Source organism: Choloepus didactylus, chromosome 23, assembly GCF_015220235.1.
Source record: "Choloepus didactylus isolate mChoDid1 chromosome 23, mChoDid1.pri, whole genome shotgun sequence".
NCBI classification, from domain to species: Eukaryota; Metazoa; Chordata; class Mammalia; order Pilosa; family Megalonychidae; genus Choloepus; species Choloepus didactylus.
The window spans coordinates 1,902,227-1,926,109 of NC_051329.1; the positions used below are offsets into that span (position 1 = coordinate 1,902,227).

General features: G+C 50.3%; 1 protein-coding gene across 1 annotated transcript in view; it reads right to left on the reverse strand.

The window, feature by feature from the left end:
• ADGRD1 (adhesion G protein-coupled receptor D1) overlaps positions 1–23,883 on the reverse strand; it is a 168,973-nt gene that overhangs the window by 126,452 nt on the left and 18,638 nt on the right. Inside the window, exons 4-9 of the mRNA XM_037817221.1 lie at positions 20,685–20,768; positions 19,967–20,068; positions 18,520–18,615; positions 16,818–16,940; positions 5,574–5,753; positions 3,518–3,772 (exon numbers count right to left, since the gene is read on the reverse strand). Of these exons, the coding sequence (XP_037673149.1) occupies positions 3,518–3,772; positions 5,574–5,753; positions 16,818–16,940; positions 18,520–18,615; positions 19,967–20,068; positions 20,685–20,768 (840 nt within the window). The remainder of the gene's footprint in view (positions 1–3,517; positions 3,773–5,573; positions 5,754–16,817; positions 16,941–18,519; positions 18,616–19,966; positions 20,069–20,684; positions 20,769–23,883) is intronic.

Consider the following 23,883-nt stretch of genomic DNA (forward strand, 5'->3'; position numbering starts at 1 on the left):
TACCAGCTTTAGGCACATCTAAGATAACCTGAGAATGCTTTGAGTAGGAATTTTCCTGAAAAGATAAAGGGCTAATAAATCTATTTAATGGGTGATTGCATGTCTTTTCCCAGGTTAAATTCTTTTTCCATTTATTTTCCAGATTGCCTTTGAAACCCTTCATGCAACTCATCATATAAAAGATGATTTTAGACAAGCTATTACTGCTGTCAGGTAAACAAAGAACCAGAGGAAACAGGCTAAACTTCCATCGGGAGTGGTTAGGGTGGAATACAGAGTGTTGCTAACTCTGTAGGAGAGCCAGGAGGCCCAGGAAATCCTCCTCCTAGGCGGAGGAGGTGACACCGGAGCCCGTGGAGCAGTGGAGGAGACTGCCCTGAGCCCCTTACTACCCAGACTCCTAGTTATTTCCTCTCCAGCCTCCACTCAGTGGACTAATTGTGAATAATTCCAAATATGAAGATGTGCGAGGCCAGAGATTGAGCCGTGAATTGCCATTTTCTACCTATTTAGCACCAACTGTTTCTATTCCTAATAGTTCCCTATGGAGCACAGCCTTACGTGGACATTCTACTGTATTTCTAGAAAATCCCTTGAGGTTTTTTAGGTGACCTGAGGAAATGGCTCCAGCAGTAGTTGGCCCCTTGAGTTGGGTTGGGTTGGGGCAGGGGTGGGAGGTAGTTGCAGAAGGCGTGAAGCTGCTCTCCAAGACGGAGTGACACTCATTCCTCAGGTGCCATGGGCTGGACTCCCCAAGTCCACCCACGAGAGAGGAGAGGATGACAGCTACCAACCGGGCTGGGCTGCCCACCTGCAGAGTGGACAGCCATGGGATGCTGAGACTAGGGACGCAGACCCGCTGTGTCCTTGGCCCGTCTTAGTCGCCCTCAGTGTGGCTGCTGCCATGTGAGCGTCTAGCCCTCCTGAGGCTCCAGCATTCAGAGAAGCGTGCTTTCCACTCCACGGCTCTCAGCACCGCCTCCTGCTCCTCTGTCCTTGCGGGGGTACCAGTTCCATCCCCATGCTGGGGGCGCCTGGCCAGGGTGACAGATGTCAGTGCTGTGCCTTTGTGTGGATCAGAAACGTCACCCTACCTAGACAGGTCAGATCCATTAGAAAATGGCACCCACCTTGGCTCACTGGATAAGGGAAGATCAGTCAGAGAACACCACTGCCTGGGCACCTGCACCACAGCGTGTGGCTTCAAGGCAGATGGAATCTTTTCACTGAGAAAAGGGTCTCACTCCTCCGTGGACCCCAGCCCACATCCCATGTTGGTTGCCCTGCTCTGGCTGGGTCAGGCCCACTGAGAAATGAATGTTTGTCTCCACAGGGCCTTCCTGGGGGATTCCAGGGATCATTACCTCTGTGTGTGCTTCACATCATAACCTGCCTTGGAACCAAATGCCCCAGAGATAGGGGGCTCTGATATGTCGGGTCTGGCTCAGGAATGTGCAGGGCCCTCCCCAGGACATGTAGGCATCAACAGAATACGCTCCTGGACCCCACAGAGGGTGCAACACTGACCCCAAGTGCAGGGGCGGGTGACCTCACAGGGGACTGCACAGCCCCCTGCCCGGCGCGGAGGGATGGACACCCCTGCCTGAGCCCCAGCTGCCTGCCCTGTGCCGAGAGTTGGCTGTGGCAGCTCCACGACCGGGAGAACCGTGGCTCTTCCCAGTGTTACTAAAACACCAGGAAGGCAGGGTTGTTTGATGACTTCAATAACAAATACAGATGACACCCTGGTTGCAAAGTGACAATTCTCTAAATCTAGGCAGTAAAATGCAGTAGATTGATGCCATTTTCCCCTTTGAAATACACAATATTTTGTCCTGATGTCGATTCTGTAAGAGGCATGCTCTCCATCTCGTCAGCGGGAACTGGAAGCCGGAACCCTCCGAGGCTGCCGTGGACACGTGTGTTGCCTTCACAACATCTGGTCCTCCTTCCAATGACAACATCCCATTTGTCCTTTGAGGGCTCTGCTCTCCTCTTTGGGCTTTGGAGCAGGCAATTTCTTGGGCAGTCTTGTGGCCCAGAGTCAAGCCACTCCGCATGTCCTACACCCCCAGCCCAGTGTTCAGCTTGCAGAAGACGCGTGGATGAGTCGGGGCCACGGGAGTCAGGCCCAGGTGTGCGCAGGGGAACAGGAAGGAGCGCTCGCTTCTCTGCCCAGGCTGCTGAGGCTGAGAAGGTAACCCGGAGCGGGGGCAGCATCTTGGCCCCGACGGGGAGAGCCTGCCCGAGAGAGAGGCAGCACATAGGGGCACCCCCAGAAATAGAGAGGGGTTCCTGCGACGTCATTGCGCCCGGCACCAAACCCATCCGGAAGCAGATTCTCCCGAGTTTCAACTGCATGAGATCAAAAAATTCCCTCCTCGGTGTAAGTTCAGTTTCCTGCTACATGATCAGTCAGTTCCTAACCAGTAAGGCTGTCAGGGTCAGCACCGGGCGAGCACCGGCCAGGGCCTGGGGCCTTTCTGCTCCAGCCCCTGAGCACCCCCTGCCCCTGGGCATCACTGCAGCAGCTGCCAGAAGCGACAACCAGGAGCCCCTGCAGCAGATTGTTTTCTGAGGAAATAAAGAACCGATGCATTCTCTTACAGGCAAGATGAAAATGGAATCTTGAGGGAAAAGTGAATATCGATTTTTAAAATGACTAAGACACACTGAAAACTCACCATATTCCAGGCATTACACCTCTTGTCATGTTTTCTCTTCATGTCACCCCTGGGGGGACAGGTGGTAGTATTTTCATCCATTTTACAGAGAGGAAAACTGATATTTGGAGTGATTAAGAAACAAAAGGCCAGAAATTGAGTGATTCTATTTCTATGAAATAGCCAGACTAGGCAGATCCATAGAGACAGACAGGAGATGGTGGTTGCCAGTGTGGAGGAGGTGCTGGAGTGACTGCTGAGGGGTACGGGGTCTTCTTTGGGGTGATGAAAATGTTTTGGAGCTAACTGGGGGTGATGGTTGCACAACCATTGTGAAGGTACTAAGTGCCACTGAACTGTACACTTTTAAATGATTACTTTTATATGAGTTTTATCTAATTTTTTTTCATAAAAGGGGCTTCCCAGGGCCCATCTTGGCAAGGTCCCTGCTCCAAAGCACCGCTCTGCTGAGCAAGGAGAGGGCACCTTGGGGTCTCTCCAAGGGCCCATCAGAGAGTCAGACTTGGGGGCACGTAGTAAATACCTGTTCATCAAATACATGAAGGAACCAAATGATGTGCCACCTAAAGCTTCCAACAAGCATCCATCTCGGACACCTCCAAGCCCCGGTGATCGGCAGGAGAGCACTGAGCTGGCAACTGCTGATCCCTCTGCCCCAGGGGTCAGGTGTTGGGGAAAAGACTCTACTTAGGAGGCGCCCGGGACACGTCTCGCCTGCCCTGCTGCCCGCTGGATCACCCCAGCTGCAGGGACGGGGACGGGAAGGGCAGGCACATGCAGAGGCCCCCTCGGGAGCAGACCCCAGCCCAGCCCCGGCCCGCGCCCTCACTGACCCACGGCCGCCGTGAAGTACATGGCGATCTCCTCGGGAGTCAGGGCCCGCTCCCAGATGATGAACTCGTCAAAAGCTCCGTTCTCGGAGGGCTTGCTCCGTTCCTGCTGAGACCCGAGGACAAGGCTGGCGCTGGGGTCCCCGTAGGCGTGGGACACTTTCCCACTCGGGTCGGAGGTGCTCAGGGTCCCATTGACGTAGACCTTCAGCCCCTCCCTGGATTTCCAGGTGAACAGGACATGGGTCCAGTATGGGCCTGGAAAAGAGCAAGGGGTGACAGCGCCGTGGGGTGAGCCCCACACATCTCCATCACCGTCACCCTTGCTGGGTCCTCACAGAGCCTCCTGTGGGCTGGACACGTCACAGCTCTCTGGACCTCAAGAAAGAAATTGTCTTTCATCCCCAACCCCTAGCTTCCAAGCAGTTCAGGGTGAGCCCAGACCGTTTAACCCGGAGCTCAGGCTCCAGTACCTACAAGGGAGGTGATGCTTGAAACGTTTGGCAGCTGGCAGGGCACAGGCACCAACTCACAGAACAGAAGCCCAGTTGTCAGCAAGCCTTAGAGCCATCCTCATGCCTGCTGACCGTCGCCAGGGGCTGGAGAAGGCGCGGGCAGGAGCTGCTTCCCGGGTGGTGTCTCTGTGCTGACCAGGGCACACTGAGGGGCAGTGCCATCCACAGGGGTGCCCCACTCAGCCCCCGTCGCTGCCAGGAGAGGGGAAGCCCTGAGCTACCCATCTTCCTGCTTTCCAACAGAAGCTGGAGCAGCTTGATTTAAAAATGAAATTGTAACAAATAGCTACAACTAATCCAAAAAGGTTAAAACAAACAAAAAACCTGCAGAGGCGCTCGGATAGCAGGACCCGTCTCAGCCCGGGCCAGGGTGCGCCCTTATCCGGCAGGCGCCTTGTCCAGCAAGGCTGGTGGCCCACCTCGCTCATGGCTTTCCTCTCTACGAGGACACATCAGACTCATTCAACATCCTCGCACGGCAGCTGACACCGGGAGGACCCGCTGTGCTCTGCAAGCCTGTGTGTGAGGGGCTCATCCTGGACCCCCGCCAGAGGGGCCAGAGCAGCCCGGCAGGCCCTGGTCGACTGCCTCAGGGCCCCTGCTCAGGAGTGTGCAGCTATCCAGAAATCTGGGGTCTCGGGAGGGCCCCTGGATCCTAAGTAGACAACGGGCCCAAATGTCCAGCCAGGAGGCCACAGAGGGTGGACATGCCTCCTGACCAGTGAGCCGCACAGCTCCCTTCAAACAGAGCAGAAGAGAGATCTGCATTAATATTTCAAAGCTGCCACTTCCTCCTGGAGGGAACGTTCCAGGGCCTTTGTCCCCCTTGGCCTTTCAGTTCTTCACCCCTGGCAGGTGCTGGGCCCCCCTCTCTGCTGCCTGGAAACACCTTTGGGTCCCTGCTGACCTCCCACCGTCAGCCTCTGCCCACACCTGCACCTCATACCCAGCAGGTGACCTGGTCACAGAGAAGATGGAAAGCCTCAAACGGAAGCACGTTCACTCCTGGACGCACTCTTCCAGAGCTCAGCCACACCTGCACTCAGGCCATTCCTGCCAGGCCCAGGGCCGCCCCGCTGTCCCCAAGGCCACCCCGCTGTCCCCAAGGCCGCCTGCTCCATCTGCCCTCTCCGCCTCTCCTCCCAGGCCCTTTCCTCTCCGTGAAGCCTCAGCCGCTCTTTGCCATCAGTTTTTACCAATCAGATTCAAACAGTTCCAAAGCTCTACAGTAAAAATAAGAAAAAGGAGGAGGTGGAGGGGGGGCAAGGAATGAGGAGAAGAGGAGGCAGAGCCGTGGGCGCCGGGCCGAGCCCTTGGCATGCTCCCCTAGAGGGTAAGCACGCGGGGAGACCGAGGCGTCCCGCAGTCAGTTCTCGGGGACGGGACCAGCCCTTCGCCGCTCTGAGAAGCTCCCGCGTCACAGGACGGACGAGCGCTCGCCTCTCCCGGGAAGAAAGGCGCTCGCAGCCAGGAGGCTGCAGGGCAGGGCCGCGTCGGCAGCGTGTCCCCATCCCCAGGGAGGCACTGGCCGCCTCCGCGCTCACCTGGAGGGCTGAAGGTGGCCTCCCACGTCATGGAATTCTCCCGCGTGTACAGCTCCACGGAGCCTCTGCCTCCACTGGAGCAGACCTTGAACCCGCTGGAAACGACCTGCCCCCCATACGCAAAGGGGCTCGGCCTCGACTGCTGTCCTTGCGTCTTCCAGAAGAAAGAAAACGTGACTCCTGGGGACGGAAAGGCACGGCTCAGTTACTAACGGACGCTTGGAGGCGGGCAGCTCTCTCCGCTCTCTATTTTTTGTTGTAAAGGCAATTTTTTTTTCTCATTGTGAAGGTAATGCCTGTTTAATACCCCTCCTCCCAAATCCATACAGTACTGACAATAAGAGCTAATATTTATTAGGGACTCATTAAGGGCCAGGCAGTTTTCGAAGAGTTTTAAATGAATTATCTCATTTTAAACACTACAACAACCTGCTATGAACCCCATTATAAGATGAAGAAACCAAGGCAAATTTCCCCAAGTCACTCAACTAGTAAGTGATTAAAATTTGATTTAACCCGGGGAAGACGAACTCCAGAGCCTGCTCACGTCAACCCTACCCCACGCAGATTCCACTCCTCCACTCCACCCAGGGCCTCCGTGGCCGAGGCTCCCCCCAAAACCTCATCTGTGGGTCCATTTGGCAGAGAAAGAGCCACGTCGTGCATACTGGTTGATGAACAACATGTTTTCAAAAATTTACTGTACCTCCGCCTTCCCCCAGCACCCCCAAGTCCTCTCTTCCCGTTGTCCTTTTTACGTTGCCCTGCAGCACCATCTAAGCAGGGGCTCCACTTCCTTTAAACAGTTCCCTGTGGCCGGGTCGTAAGATTTTCTCCCGCATTTTATATGCCAAACAGAACTTGAAGCTAACTCCTTTTAGCACATGTCAGATTACCTGCCTTCAGGGTCCGTTGCAGTAGGGGGGTTTAGGTCTGAGGGAAAGCACACGTTCAGAGATATTGGGATCCAAGATAATTCATCATCAGTAGGTGAGCACAGCACAGGGGCCCTGGCAGCTAAAGTTCTTCCAAGAAACCCAACCTGCTGATTCCTGGAAGTCCTGAGCCCAGACCCCAGCCTGCAGCAAAGGCCCTGGTTCAAACGTGAACATGGGGGAGCGGGCTGCTGGCTGGCGAGCCTCTCCCCACTAGAGGCTGATGGGACCACCGAGGGCACGCCCAGGCCCCCCGTCCTGGGTCCCGCGGCAGGCCTGTGCCCAGCCCCCGCCATTGCCTTTTGGAGGTCTCTCCGCCTCTGTCCTGCCTCTCCACCTCCAGCACCGTTTACCCACCAGGCCCTCTTTCAGAGAGCACGTGATGTGTGTGTGTGTGTGTGTGCATGTGCGTGCATGTGTGTCAGGTCAGCCACCGGCCTGGCCTCTGCGTGTGACAGATGGAGGAAGACTCGGCGGCTTCAGCCTCCCTGCCTGGCCCAGGCTCCGTGGTAAACACATCCCAGTGACGCTGAGAAGAGCAGGCCTCGGTCGGTGTCAGGAGGGGGCCTGGTTCATATACAGGGCACCAAACTGACCCCTGGGCTCTATCATCTGGTGGCCGTGGAGAGACACCGATTGAACGAAAAGAAGGCATCTGCCGCTGAAATGTAAACACAGGTCTTGCTGCCAAGCTGTCTTGACTGTGGTGGCAGATAAGTGAATGTATCGTGTTGTATTCACAGTCACAACAAACACGTAAACACAACATACACCTGCTAGCCGTGCTCTGCAGTTCTCCTTTTTTTCTTCTTTTTTTTTCAATGTAAGCAGAACCTCAGAACAGTGGAAGGGGCTGTAACTTGCTTGGCCTCCAAGAAGCTCCAGAGCAGAAGGCTCAGTGTTCAGGGGTCCATTCTTAGGGCCACCGAGAGAAGCGGACAGTCCCACAGAGTGTCCTGTGGCAGGGTCACCCCAGGAAAGGAGGGACTCCGGGAAGGGACCACAGAGGCCTGGAGAGCCACTGACCACGCCTGGGCCCTGGCCTGAGCCGGGAGAGCCTGCTCCCTACCACGGCGGCCGGTGGGGGGGCTCCGAGGCCCCCTCTCTCCCACCACCTCCGTCTGCCTGAGCCTCGGTGGCCCGGAATCCAGAATAAAGCCCCAAGCTTCCCTGCCATGCTGTCCACTCACAGAAACGTCCAGTTTCACAGGAAAATGAACACAGTACATTGTGAAATTTTTGTTACGAAACAAATTCCCAGGAGGATTCATGGAAGTCAATTTTTTCAAAAGTCTTTGCTACATTTAAAAATTCCTTTCACTTGATTCAAAATGGCCCTGTTGGAGCCAAGTATCTGCCTGCCTAGGAGGAAAAATAACATTGGAAAATTAAATGTAGCGTTAGGTAAGGGTGGAAAGCAAACGATGGGACCCCTAAGCCAGCTCTCCACTTAGCTCAGCATGCCGAGTAATTGTTTCCATCTGGGGAGCAGCTTACATGCAAATGTCAATTTGAGTCTTCACAGAGTTTTAGAAGGTTCATAATGAGGTTCTAATATTAGCATTTAGAGGAATTTTGCACCATGCACTTGGGATCCTTAATACAAAGAAGAAAAAAATCTGAAGGAACACGAAATAAGCACAGGATTGAAAAATTTTTTCAATATGACCATTAAATCCTAATCTATCCTCCCCAAAAAAGCAAGAGAAGGTCTTTCTTATCAAGACAAAAAAAGAAAAAAAAATTCAGAAGTCATAAGATGATAAATTTGCCATAAATATCATAAAACTCTACAAGACAATAAATTTGCCATAACCAAGTCAAAAGACAAGTGACAATCTGGGAGAAAAAATGTTTGTAATAGATTTAACAAATGAGAAATTAATTTCCTTAAAATATAAAGAATACTTTATGAAAAAGTGTGATTTGTAGCATCTAATGAGAACTCCTTAGGAGCAAGATACTGCCCTAAGAACCTTCTACATGTTGACTCTTTTAATCCTCCACACACCCCAGGGAAGGAGCTGTTAGTTTGTCCCCACTTTACAGATGAGAAAACTGAGGCACAGAGAGGTCAAGTAACTCGCCCAGGGCCACACAGCTAGTGAGTGACAGAGCCAGGATTTGAACCCAGGAAGCCAGGTGAGGCAGCTGTGCTGGTGCCCTGTCCCCTCTGCGGTGGGCAGGGCGGAGGCTGGCGGGGGAGGAGGAGGGGTCCAGGAGCAGCTTCTCCAGGCCCACACGCGAGCATGACCCAGAGTAGTCCCAAGTAGCCGCAGGTCAGGGAGGGCAAGACGACCTGCAGCTGCTTTCGCCTGCTAGCATCCACCCCCACACCCAGTGACAGCACCCTGTGCCCCTCCGGGAAGCTGCCTTCCCGCCCTCAATTCCCAGCTTTAGGTGGGCTGGCCACAGGCCCCCAGGCCAGCTGGGGTGGAGCCCGTCAGAATCATGGCAACTGTTCCAGGGAGGGTCAGCTCAGCTGATAAAGTGGAACCCAGAGCCCCTGGGCCGCGCTGCGGCCAAGAGGGCCTTCCTGAGATGGAGCAGGGAGATGGAGAGAGTCCGCTTCTGATGACATTGTGTGAGTTCCTGGGCCCAGCTTGCAGTGGACTGCTTTTTCCACGGAGAGCCCCAGCACCCTCTCCCAGCCCTCGTGTCAGGTCACCGACTCCGTTTCACCACCCTGGGGTCTGGGTGGGCCTGGGGTGGATTTGACCAAAAGACTCCCACCTGAGCCGAGGGGTGGCCCGTGGGTGCCTAGCAGCTCTGCTCTCTGCCTCCCGGGGGTCTGAGCCAAAGTGTAAGGACCCAGGCTACTGTGTCGGGGAAAACCGTCCCAGGGAGGAGCCGGCAGAGGTGTGAGAACAGAAAGCCATTTGGACATTAGCTGAGCTGAGCCCTCAGATGACCCCAGCCTTGGCCACCGTCTGACCACAACAGCCTGCCCACTGCCCACAGGACCGTGAGAAATGATCCAACTGTGTGCTGAGTCACGAGGTGTGGGCAGTGTTTTGACGCAGCAGCGGCTAACCGGAACAGGTTACCTGAGCCAAGCTGAAGCCGGGGTCCGCGGACTCCCGGACTCCCCAGCTGTGTTAGGTACTCAGGGGGGAGGGTCCCTCCTGCTGCACTCGCGGCTCCCTCCTTGCTGACCGCTGCTGTGTGGAGAGGCTGCCTGAGATGACTCTCACTTCCAGCAACTGGAGAGGCTACAGGGTCTCTCCCTCCCTTCCGCTAGTGAATTTACCTGGTTCCCAGAGATGACTCCAGCGGGGACAAGTTTGTCTGCACCTGGTGGGCCCTGGCCCTGGCTGGGAGCGGGTTTCTGTGAGAATTACCTGGGCCAGAAGAGCAGGCTCTAGGATGTTTGGACCGGGGGTGGAGGACTTCAGAAACAAGGGCCGTCAGTGGCAGTCCTGGGCAAGGCCGCCTGGACAACACCTGACTCGTTCATTCAGCAGATATTTCTCCGGTGCCTGCAATGCTCCAGAGTCTCAGAGGCAGACGACAGGGAGGCAGGGTCCCTGAGCTTCCGGAAGGGACCATGTGGGGGAGGGGAGAGAGGACTCGAGATGGCCACACAAACGTCCCCACGATGACAGCGTGGCAAGTGTTAAAGACGAGACTTAACGGGGTGCTAGCTAAGCTGAGGGTCGGGGGAGGCTTCCAGAGGAAGTCACCTTGGATGGAGCTCTGATTAGGCAACGCAGGAGAGGAGGCGGAAGGGGGTGGCAGGAAAGAGGCTCCTGGGCGAGTGTGGGCCAGGGTGGAGTCAGGTCTCAGGCCCACGGTCAGGTTAGAAGGGGAACTTCACACTGTGCCTCTGTGTTAGTCTCCCTGTGCTGCCATCACAAATCACCACAAACTTCCGGATTAAAACAACTCGGACTTGGTATCTTACAGTTCCAGAGGCCAGATGCCTCATGGGGCTACAGGTACTGGCAGGAGTGCACTGATCTGGAGGCTCCGGGAGAAGCCGTTCCCTGCCTTTCCCACACTCCTTGGCTAGCGGCCCCATCCTCTGTCCTCTGTCCTCCGTCCCCCGGACAGCAGCATGGCTCCTCCCAGCCCCTGCCTCTCTGGCCTCCCGCCTCCCTCTAATCCAGGATAATCTCCTCATCTCAAGACCCTAAACCTAACATCTACAACATCCCTTTTGCCATGTAAGGAAACAGATTCACAGGTTTGGGGGATTAGAAGTGGGCATCGCTGGGGGGACATTAATCTTCAACCACAGCCTCTGAGCTGGAGAAGAGGTGGAGAGACACGGCCACCTCCCAGGTGTTAACGTCCATCTGTGGCCCTGGCAGGTGTAAGCGATGGACAAACCCATCAAGGAAGGGGCAGGGAAAGCACTGACAGGCCGCTTGGCCCCAAGCACCGCCAAGGCACAGAGACAGTCGCTGCTGGCCAAGCCAAGGGACCCTCACTGATCTGAGAAAGCGGGAGCCCCACAGTGGCCCTGTTAAATATCAGGCGTTTCTAATCAAAGAAGGTGTGAGTGAGGACACATAAGTGAATCAGAAACGTTTGCTTTGAATTTTACTCGGAACACACAACAATTTGAAGCTTGGGGGGAATTGCTAAAAGGCAAATGTGTTTGGCTGCTCAGAAGCCCAAACGTGGACAAAGAAAGGCAATTTTTTTAAGAAATCAAAATCCTGCCAAGTCTGCCACCTCCAAAGAGGTGGATTTGGACACACAAGAGGCTCTGAGACACACACACACACACACACACACACACACACACGCGCATGTAAAGCTGATGAATTAATTCTGGATGCGGCCAGTGGGCTGCATGAAGGTCCGTATCGTGGCTGAGGTGAGGCCACAGTCATGCAGGGTGCTCCCACTGGGTGACGGGTACACTGTTTCCCCTGTATTATTTCTTACAACTGCGTGTGAAGCTACAATTATCCCAAAATAAAAAGTCAAAAAAGGAAAAGGCAGTACTAGGTCAGGAGGCCTTCAGTCTGAGCTGGCCGGCTCAACTTCCGATTTTACAGCTCAGCTCAAGCACGGGCGCTGGACACTCTCCTGGGGCTTGGTTAGGGGAAGCTTCCCAGGATTCAGCCCTTCCTTCCTTTATCTGTAAAATGACCTGGTGGCAACAGACGATGTCTGGGGAATCTAAGTGGATTTCAGAGTCCATGTGACCACCGCGCAGGAAGAGAGACACAGGTGCTCAGGGCTCGGAGCTCTGGGCCTCTCCAGCGGGCGGCGGGCAAATGCCCAGCCCTTCCAGAAGCACGTAAGTTGGAGCAGGGTGGACTGTGGGATTGTGATCCCGGTACCTCGTGACTATTGACCAGTGGAGGCGGCTGTGAGGCCCGACCCCTGGGCACGAGCGGGCCCACGGAGGCCTCTTCCATCCTCTGCAGAGAGGGTCTAGCCAGGGGGTGGGCGCTGAGGCCAGAAGCTCTGACACATCCAGCGAGCACCGGCTTGTTACAGAGTCACTGGACGCCACCCCAAGCGACCATGAAAACGGAAGGAAGCCGGGTCCAACCCGCAGTGTTGTAAGTTCCCGTCCCTCTGCCCTCCCGAGGCGGGAGCTGTGTGGCTGGGTTTGCGAGGTACTAACCGCATCTTCCTCTGCCTGCACGCTGCAGCACGGCGCTGGCCGACGGGACAGTCTCTGATGTGTCCTCATGTGAGCTGGCCATTCCACGGCCCATGGTCGCGGAGCCTGGCTTCCAAGTGAATTTTAGGGAGCACAGGGGCATGTCTTCAATGACACTGAATCACAACATGAGAGGCTTATTCCCTTTCCAGTCGTCTATTAATTCTTCTGGTTGTGACAAGGAAAAACCCATTTGTAAGTAACAATTGCTAACCCCATTTTAACAAAGAAACACCACATCTCCAACTTAGAGCCTCGGGAGGCTGTGATACCCAGTTAGAATTCAGTAACACGGGTATCTTCTAGACGATGGAGCTACTGTGGGTTTCCCGTTCATGAGAGTGATGGGAAGTTTCCTCTTCAACGAAATTTAAACAAAAATGTTAAATATGATAATAGCTCGGGTGGTACTTACATATGGTTAAAAAAAATTTGGCAAAGTGGTTTGGAAGTGACTAAAATTATAGAATTGTCTTAAGAACTCCTGGTAACTGGGATAACTGCATCATTTGACCCACACCCATTATAGAAAATAACTCATCCCTGGACTTCCTCTTTGGCATGAACACCATCCTGCCCGCATGTCTCGACCGTCTTTGTGGGCCGGTTAGATTGGGGGGTAGCGTTATCCATTCTCAGTACTGTAGACACCCAGCACAAGGACAATGGGTCATAGGACTTTCTTTATAATCCTAAAAAACACAGAGCACGTGAGGAGCTAAACAGTTAGGCAATTTCCCTAATATACACACACTCCTCGTCTTAAACTGGATAAGGAAAAATGTATAAGCTCCGTGACATAGCGGGAATTTTCTGCCCCAACAGCCTCTGACTTCAATGAAGAAAGAGAAGCTGAAAGATGAATGAAGCGTCAACACTTTATCCTTAGAATTTTTATCCAGCTCCATGATAAGAAGGAAGTCGATGGCCTTAACAACCCAGTAAAGCAGGAGAAATGTCGTGGCAAAAAGGGAGACTTGGAAAGAAAAGTAAGAGCTGAAGTCCGAGGTGATGGAGAAACTAAGCAGAACGGGCAGCGAGTGATGGTCAGGACGTCCACTTCCACCACAGGTGAGCGTGCAGTGGGCCAGGAGAGCGCACAGCGCACGGGGTGCAGGGGGAGAGAGGGGGGGACACCCGGGCCAGGATTCCTGAGGCCTCCGTGTGCCCATCGAGCCAGGAAGATGATGCTGAAGGGCACAGCCGCTGGGCTGTCCTAAGGCACCGTCTGCCTCCCAGCCGGACATCCCGCACATCTCGCACACGCCGCTCTTGGTGGAGAGCCCGGGCCTGAGAAGCGGCTCCCCTTCCTCCCAGTGCTCCACCTCTCAGGAATCAGCAGCGCCGGCACCCTCAGCCTCCGCGAGCGACAGCGCATGCAGGAGAGCAGGGGTCTGGAGGAACTGGGCTTTCTAAAGGGAAGTCACGCCTTCACTTCACTCTAACCCACCGCTAGCAGGTGCAGAGTGTTGTTGGATTTCCTGAATTTTTAAGAGAAGCCAGGAGTACAGATTTTTCAATTAAATTTTCTCACATTTAAGGGTTGGATTCATCTTAAAACAAATGTAAAGCACTGTGCGAGGTCCCATTTCTGGGGACATGGATCTGGAGCCGGGATACTTGGACTCACCTGCCTTATGGAAAACAATTTAGAAAGCCGGCTGAAATGCAAAATACTGTGGCGGCCAACAGAATCCCCACCGGATCAACACATCTGGCCGGCTTTCGAGACGGGGTACCTGAGAATCACCTGGACGTCATGGCTGAAAATGCAGATTCTCTGCCCTCATCTACTCAGCCTGAATCAGTAGGTCTTGGGATGGAGCCTGGAAACCTCCGGCAACTGATCCTGCCGAGCACCTTCTGCGGGCCATGCTTTCAGACGCGCTGCTCCACGCCGTGTGGCTCTCGGCGCGCCCCGCCCCTTCCCTGGGCCTCAGTTTCCCCAGCTGTAACCTGCTGTACTGCCTAAGTGCCTCCTGAGGCCCCTGCTTCAGTCTGCTCTCCAGCCCCCACGACCCCCATCATCCGAGGAGGACACAGGTGGGTCCAGGCCCAGCCTGCATCTGCGAGACCTCTCTAGAAGCTTCTATCCTGAAACTCCACCCTGCAAATAGCTTAGCATTTTGTTGACAATTTTTTGAATTTAACAGCCTAATGAAAGGGAAAAAGTGACATCAAAGCTGAGAAGAGGGGAGTGTGGCTGTTGAGACTTCCCAGCTGCTGCTTCAGAACGGCAACCGCCGCCTCCGTGTTCATGAGCAGAGGAAGTTCTGATGCTCACGAGAAAATAGTAACAGCAGCGTTCCCAGAAGATGGGAAAGGTAACGCCAAGGTGTAAAACAGGGAGACACTTTTTATTGAAAGGAGCTCAGGGGATTTAGAGTCGAGCTGGAATTAGAAGTAATGGGCAGAAGCAACTGAAGATAGAATTTAGCCCAATATCAGAAATACCCTTCCGAAACTCAGAGGAGCATGTTTAGGGGAGGTGAATGGCCCATTATTGCAATATTCAAGCAGAGGCTTGTAAAAAACAATTGATGGCAGTGCATTTAAAGGGATTCAAGGAACAGAAAGGTAGTTAGAGCAGATGAGTGTGTGCGGTAAATGTGCATTCAGCATCTCTTTGGTGCCCAACACTGACTGCTTAGGCCTCAGGGACACGGCAGCCGCCTAGGCAAGTGCAATCCTGGCCATCATGGAGCTGCATCTTGAAGAGACAGACCACAGACAGGCCGGGAAGCTGGGGCCAGTGTACGCCAGAGGACCTCATCTGGTCGGGAGCTCGTCTCTGCAAGGGCTACCCTCAGCCTGAGCTCTCAAGCTGTGCAGGTGGCTTGGAGCCCCCCGAGAACAGCCCCTTCTGGTCAGTTTCCCCTTTGTGCTTTTGAGTGGTGGGAGAAGGAGAAGAGCCGCCCAGCATTTAACGAACACAGACAGCTTCCTCAGAGTCACTTACAAGAATGGACAGATTTCAAAGTCTTTTTCTCTCAAAGGATCCTCAGAAGTGTCCACCCATTTCCATCTAGTGCCCATGACCCGGCTCGTGCCAAAACTTCCCCAGAGGGCACCTCTGGCCAAAACACAGGACTCCGTGCTGGTGCGCAGAAACGAAGGAAGGTGAAAAGCAGACGGAGAGTATTTTTATAACAAAAATCAGCATTTAAATAGACTAGCACCTCATCTCAGTCCAGCAGGTCAGCTGTTTTATGCTTCTTATTTCCAAATCCCTTTATTGTCTCTGGTCATGTTTTCAGCTGATTTTTTTTTTTTTTTTTTTTTTTGAAGAATGTTTTAGGAGACAGAGTTGAGGTTTGAGCTTTTCAAAAAGAACAAGCATCTGAGAAATTGAGCTGTTCTCTTCTCCAAGTTCTCATACAGAAAGCAGAATCTCCTTTCCCTGCCAGGCCTCCCGCCCTCCACTCTTCTACCAGTGTTCTGCCTTTCTAGAGCTTATCTCCGTCTGCTTTTCCACCTGATCACCCCACGGAGACACCACCCTCAGAAGAGGAGCCGGGCCCCAGGACCCCAGTGAACCCCACCGTGGAGACGCCCCGCCTTCCCCGGCCCGGGCAGGGAGGATGGGGCTGGGAGCGGGGACACGCTCCTGGTGTCTCAGCCGCTGCCCCCGAGCCCGAGGTTGTTTTTAATCCAGAGAAGTAAACAAGCCGGGTGTGTTTGCGGAGCTGTCCGCGACACGAACAGCCCAATCTCAGGGTGAACCTGGCCGTGGTTTTAGACCTCAAACCATTTCTCAGAACTGGGAGTTCTGCAAAGTCCAAAACCTCCCCTCCCGCTAAGCTTCTGTTTATTTTTATTGGGATGCAGACTGCACATCCCGGAGCCATTCACAATTAGCTCATTGCCACGCAATTTGTATAAGGCCGTATGACAGCCAAAACGCCGCAACTCTTCCTGTACACCCCCACGGAAACAGGAATTTTCGTTTTACCTAGGATAGAGGAACCTGTTTGGATGGCAGAGAACAATTTCCCAAAAAGGGTTCAGACGGGGCCCAGACGTCTCTCGTCTGCAGCCCATTCCCTGGAGGATAGGGCAGTTTTCCTGGGGGAGATAAACAGCCGATGCCTAATTTCAGTGTGTGTGTGTGTGTGTGTGTGGTGTGTGTGTGTGTGTGTGTGTGTGTGTGTGTGTGTGTGTGTTGCCCACGTCTTCACCACAGGCCTGCAACCACCTACTGGGGCAGCTCCCTGTTGCCCAGCTGCTCTCCGTGGAGAAGCAAATTGATGACATGCGTGGTAAGAACCACGTCCTCCCCAGATCCGTCGCTCGTATCCCAGAGGCAGAAATAACCTCGTACAGTCCACCCTGTCGATTTCCTTCCCACAAATGACATGCTGTATCCAAATCCTGGAGAGACATCACCATACTGATTGTATAGAGACTTTTTTCCCCTTTTCGAGATTACATGTTTTGATCTCACATCTCTGTCAGATGATGCTTTATCTTTCAGCCTTCAGGACAAGTCTCTCGCATTACTTATTTTTAAATGCCAGTTAGAATTCTATTGGCTTCTATCCCTGTCCCTCCCCTCCCCTTTCATATTGGAAATCTCCACACATTCTGAAATCAGTGAGAACGTTCCACTCTCATCCACCACTGCCCAGAGGAGCAGATGCTCCCTGAAAATAAAATGCATTAAAAAAAAACTGCTTCACTCACCCTCGGGACCACACTGCGTTGGATTACTGATGCAAGAATTTTTGTAGTTTCCATAATACAGGAGGGTGACACCTTTTTCCTCTCGGAGATAAATTCCCTTGTTGACCTTTCCTTCTACGATATCTAAGTAGGAAAATTCACATCACATATCAATAATTTTATGAGATTAAAAATTTCAAAGACATGTCAGACTTACAAGGAACTTACATAAAAGTAGGTAGTATTTAGACATATATTTATAATGTAAATTGTATTATTTATAGAGTTATACTAATGATATACTGTTTTATTAATTGCATGTAATTAATAAATTATATAGGCTAGTACTCTAATGATTTTGTTTGCCAGGAGTTGGATTACCAAGTGGGATATGAAAATCAGCTCCCACTGGCCTAAGCTTTAATACCGTGCTTTGTCTGAGCCTTCCCCACCCCGTCCTCCCACCCCACTTTCCGAGTAGCTGAAGTCCTCTCTCCGAGTCCCAGCGCAGGGCCCCCGCTCCTAGACGTGCCTCCCCACCTCTTTCAAAAAAGCCGTTTTCAGACTCGAGGAGAAAACCTGGATCCTGCTAATGTGACACCAGATGGCTCCGACACTCCGCTCTGTCCTAACATCCTGTTTTGTTCCCCGCCCGCAGCCAAGGCGTCTGACCGTGTGAGCGTGAGGCAAATGATTTACAGGGCCCACAGCGAAGGCCATGAAAGCCCCAGCGGGAAGGCGCCCACCGTCCATCGCCACGTGGGGCCAGAGTTGCCCGATGCCCTTGGGGCTGGCGGGGGCCGGCGGGGCCCCTCGGCCTGTCCACACCCCCTGGGGGTTCCGCCCTCACTGCCACGGGCCTCGGGGTTTTCTCTACGGGTTTTAAACTCGATCTTGAGGTAGCTCCTATCTTGCTGGGGGGGTTTATATATTATAACTTAAATGCATAACTAGCAGCTGCATAATTGATTTAGGATATGTTAACCCCTAAGCCAGACCATTTGATTGCCAAAATTAATTTCGGAAACCAAACACCTCTCGGTTGAAAGAGCAACCAGTTTCTGTGTTGACAAAAGAGCAAAGGGTGAGACATAAATTATCTGGACTGACTTTCCACACTGATCAAATAAATGCACAATTGTATTCACCTTGAGCTGCATTGGAAAAATATGAAACATACAGCCTTCAGAGGCTATTAAATAAGATAATAATTTAAGCAGGACTCTTGTGGGTGTGTTTTATAAAACAGCTTCAAATGATTAAGAAAAAAAAAAGGAATTGCAGCTAGAGAAGAAATGCTGATTTTAATGTTTGTAAGAGATCAAATTTTTGCTGAGGTATTTAAAAATCAACTTTAATTTTCCATTAGAAGGGCATGCTTTTCCTCCCCAAAGAATATAATCCATTAAAAAAAATCCAAACAATTTTTATTTTTAGAAGCATCTAATCTTGCGTCTGCTTTGTTCTGAAAACGAACAGCTGGTTTGGAAGATCCTGGTAAAGCGGAAAGCTAAACGCACCATCTAATGTATTGAGATCTGTGACACCCTTTTAGGCTTAATCCTAAATGTTAACTTTGGTGCCCTGCCACTCCTCTCTGGGGCACCTGCTCATTCGCTAGCTCGGCTACAGTGAATTTGTACAGACCTAAACTGGATTGGCCTTTAACGTCTTTGTAGATCGCAACCAGACAAAACACAGAACGAAAGCATGCAGTGCTCACCTACAGTCGCAGAGAAGTTAGAGTAGGCAGAGTCATTGGCATACACAGAAGTGGAGTTATGGGAGGGGAGCACAGTGAGGTTGTGGGTTCGGAACGCTGGGTGGGACAACAAAAGAAAAGGCACAACAAATGAGTGAACCGGAAGCAAATGGAACCACCATCCTTCAACCTAACCCGCACAGGGGCAGAGTCCTGGTGCCCGAGGGGCATCTGGGGCTCTACTGTCCCCCCACTCCGACCTCCGGCGCCCGCTCCCAGACTGCCAAGCTCATGGCTAAGCCCAGCAGCCCGGTCAGGCCCAGCGCGAGGGAATTATCACAAGTGTCCGTTTGCTGGCTCCAGCCCCCATGCGGATACCGGTTGAGAGATGGGAAATTAAACTCGGCCATAAAACAGCCCTTACAAAATGATTGATGGTTATGATGTCACAGGGACGGATGAAACAGACGCAGAAGGAAAACAACCGCATGATATCACGACAAATGGACAGAACACTGGAGAATTCAGCAACAAATAACAAAGCTGCGCACCCACGGAGGGACTTCCGAGGCCGTTCAGCTGTCCCCTGCAGGAAAATGGATTCTATTCTTTTTTTATTTGAATTTAAGAAGACTGTAATCAAATTGAAATATGCCAGGATAGCTTTATAACAAAAAGAATGGATCCAATAAAGAAGTGCAGGGAAATCATCATTTGGGTGTTTTGGGGCAAACATCAATATATTTAGGGTTTTACCAGAAGCCAATACATTTGGCGAAAAAACTTTGACCACAAGGTAATTGAATCCGAGCAATTACATCACCTTATGAAAATAGTTTTTCATATGTAAAGCTTTTCAAAAATAACAAAAGTTACTGATTTAATCTGCAACAGTGATTGGAGAAGAGGGGTTTGAGGACAGAGATATACTGATAGTTATTCAAGCTCTTCTTTGAAATAACTCCTGAGAGTTTAATCGTTATATCCTAAACAATGAGCTATTTTGACAAGCTATCTCCCCTTGGTGAAATGATCCCTTCTTAAAAGCTTTAAAATAAAGGCCCTGAGAAAAGAGAATTTGGTTCTAACAAGGGAAGGCGGTTTATTTCGACTGGAGCTGGCCTGGTAAGGCGCTGCCACGGGGCTCTCTCCTCCCCACCGTGCAGACATTTGGAGACAATATCAAGCTTGGCCGTGGCCACCCGTCCCAGACAAAGGCAGACATGGGGTGGCTGAGAAAGGGGATGCTGTGCGCCAATGGATGGCACCACGTGGGGCTCCCCTCCTCGGCCGTGCTCGGGTTGCAGCCACAGGGCCTCTCGAGTCACAAATGTTAAGGGAGACATTTCAGAACCTTCGGTGGCAATTTCGGGCAGAACATTAAATCACAGGAACAAGGAAAATAACAGTATGCTGGTGTCGAAAGCATAGCAATCAGCAGCGTGCGAGGCTTTTAAAATTCCATTACCCAAAACCGGTGCAGAGGCTTTCTGAGCATGTGCTGGGTTGCTGAACAGGCAAGCTCTTACTGAATCTGTCAGCCCTTTGATATAGTCAAGGGCAGAGGAAACTAAAAACGAAAACGTAAAAGCACCCAAATCACTCAGAACCTGTACTTTAAAAAAATATTCCTATTAAGATGGAAAAATAAAACCTTGGGTTCTCCTGCCAGCAGGTGTCTGAGTTAAGTCAGAGAGAGAGACTCTACTTCCCAGACTCGAGTGCCACTGAGCATATCCTTTCAAAGGTGGAGAACACCGATGAGCTGGGGGTGTTGATCAGTAGGGGGGGCTGCTGGGGGGACAGTGACCCCAGAACCCTCATTGGCATAGTCTCTGGCATCGGGTTCAAATAGGCCCTGTTTTGGCAGGCCTGTGGGTTACACCAGTTTTGTTTATCTAGAAAGTGTATGTCTAGACTCACTGTACACTGATCCACTGTAAGCAGCTTCTAGTTTAAGGTTGTGGGAAAATACACAAATTAATAATATTTAGAATTGTAAATTCCATCTCTTAATCATAAACATACCTAGAAGTCCTAATAAAATACTTAGGAATAGCAATCATTGGGGGGAAGCCCCACAAATGTTTACTGGCTTCAGAGCACACAGGGTCCGCCCTGCGCCTCCAGGACCCCCCAGGCTGAGTGCCCCCCACATCTGCGGAAATCTCCCGGCCCGTGTCTACCTCCAGTCGTGTCCTGAAGTTCACGGATTCCGTCCACGTTTTCCAGTGGCCAGTAATGGGAAGCAGAAGCCAAGACTTCAAACCCTGGGGGGACAAGAGGGTAAAATTTTTAAATCACCATGAGGAAGGGAATAAAGATAAAGAACCGCTTACCATATATACTATGGAATAAGGGAAAAGTAAAAGTTTCACAGTGAGCATGGGACACATTAAAAACGCACTTGATAAAATTCAATACACATTCCCGGTTTTAAAAAAACTCTCAGTAAACTAGAAATCAGTGACTATTTCCTTCATAGGATATAGCAATAGGAACAGATACCTTTTAACCGAGGAAACAAAAGCCTCACGCTTGACGGTCTTGGGAGAAAGAAAAGATGGTCCTTGACCCACTATCACTTAATATTGTTCTTGAGGAAATGTGCGATCAGTCGAACAAGAGAAAGAAATAAGGTTAAGATACTTTAAAAAGAGGAGATGACATGATCATTATTTTTAAATGACGCATGCCTTGATATCCAGAGTTTAAACTATTACAAATAAGAAAAGAATTTGGTAAGTGAAAAACTTATTACAAATAAGAAAAGAATTTGGTAAAGCGGCTTATACAAATCTAATTTACAAATGTCAGTAGCTTCCCTGTATTCAAACAGATTGCTAAAAATTAATAGAAGTCCTCATTTATACATAAAACCAGTAAAGATAAAACATCTCAGAACAAAATGGAGACAAACTGTACAAAACACTAAAATAATATCAAAGTACATCAAAAAAAACCTTGAATAAATGAAGGACTTAACCTGTTCTTGGAAAAGCGGACTCAGTATCACAAGAAATATCAACCATGCATCAATTAATTTATAAATATTAGAAAATTGCTGTAAAAATACAGAATTTTTTTTTGCATGAGGAAGAAGGTGATTGTGAAATTTATGTAGAAAAAATACATCAGCAAGAATAACAATAACCAAATAAATTCAGAGAGGGAAAAAGCTATGAGAGAGGGCAGATACTGGGACATATTGTAAAGCTACAATGATAAGGATGGTTTAGCACGTCTCATGAACAGACAGTTCAGTGGAAGAAAAATTCACAAAAACTCCCAAATATACATGGGAATTTCACTTATGGCAAAGGTGGCATTTTAAATGAGGGGACAAATATTCAATAAAAGGTATTAGAACCAGTTAGCCATCTGGAAAAAGTTAAAACCCTGCCTTACTCAATACCAAAATAGTTTCCAGATGTATCAAAATTTAAATATAATAAATAAAACATACATAGTTCTGGGAAAAGTAGGTTATAAATTTGACAACATAAAATGTTTAAATCTCTTTACACACAAAAAAAAAATCGAGCTAACTCAAACTGGGGAAGATTTTTAATAATACAAGCAACAGATATGTACTTATTTCTCTTTAGATTGTATTTTAAAGTTATTATGTTAATAAAAATCCTATTATTGAGAAAAACCAACCCATCAGAATATTGGGGCCACAGACATAATGGGACAGTTCAAAGAAAAAGAAATGCAAATTATTTTTAAACTTATGTAAAGATGCTCACTCTTACTCATAATTTTAAAAGGCATGTTAAAACTACAACGAGAAAAGTACCAACATCCCACTTTTTTGGGATATACAGTATAGTTTTCCTGGAAGATAGTTGGGCAATACATACAAGATTTCCTTTGATCTAGTGATTCCACCTCTGGGAATTTATTCTACAGGTGTACTCACACATACCAGCAAAGATCTATTAACCAAATTTTTAGTAGCCTGAGTGTTCATCAACAGAGAGCTGGCTACTAAACATGGCAAATCCACACAATGTTATAGAGTGTGGCCGTGACCAATCGTGAGGCTGACATATATGTACTGATCATACAGTGCTCCCTAAGTTATGCTGAGTTAAAAAGGGGGGTGGGACCCAGCATCATGGGACGGAGAACATTTTCTTGACCAAAAGAGGGATGTGAAAGGAAATGAAATAAGCTTCAGTGGCAGAGAGATTCCAAAAGGAGCCGAGAGGTCACTCTGGTGGGCACTCTTACGCACACTTTAGACAACCCATTTTAGGTTCTAAAGAATTGGGGTAGCTGGTGGTGGATACCTGAAACTATCAAACTACAACCCAGAACCCATGAATCTCGAAGACAGTTGTATAAAAATGCAGCTTATGAGGGGTGACAAGGGGATTGGGAAAGCCATAAGGACCACACTCCACTTTGTCTAGTTTATGGATGGATGAGTAGAAAAATAGGGGAAGGAAACAAACAAACAAACAGACAAAGGTACCCAGTGTTCTTTTTTACTTCAATTGCTCTTTTTCACTCTAATTATTATTCTTGTTATTTTTGTGTGTGTGCTAATGAAGGTGTCAGGGATTGATTTAGGTGATGAATGTACCACTATGTAATGGTACTGTGAACAATCGAATGTACAATTTGTTTTGTATGACTGCGTGGTATGTGAATATATCTCAATAAAATGAAGATTTAAAAAAAAAGGGGTGTGTGTGGGAAGAGTGGCAGGACTTCTGTTGACCAAGATGGCAGCACAAGACACCCCAGGGTGCCATTTCCCAACCCAGAATCTTTGAACAACTAGCAAAAGCTGGCAGAGCCCTCTTCCTCAAACTGTGGAAAACAGTTAAAGGGTTGCAGTAACTGTGTCAGAGCCAGATCACGAAAATGCAGTTTTAAAAGTGGTAGGAGATGCTATCCCTCCCCTGCAACTTAGTGTGGAGTTAGACTGCACCCCCACTGTAGGTCCCTGGCCCTGTTCCAGAGGAAGCAGAGGCAATCCTATGGGTGCTGCCAATTGTCAGTGGCAGCCTGAAAGCCTGAACCAGGAAACGCCTCTACAGCTCACCCTCCTGGAGCTTGCCCTGCAGACAGAAGCAGTTTATGGACTAAGCATTATAAGAAACAATTAAGTCAAGGCCACCTGGGGCAAAGGATTACCTGCTTTAAGCCATACAACAGAGCACCCTGGAGGGGGAGAAAATCTATAAATCTATTTCACAGGGAGTAGAGGGGTGTTTGAATTCCTGTTAACTGGGGGAATTCCTAAGGCCATGAGCAAGCACAAGCCCAGGACAAGATGCGACTCAGAGAAGATGGAGAGGATGGGCTCAGAAGATGGAGAGGATGGACTCAGAGAAGATGGAGAGGATGGACTCAGAGAAGATGGAGAGG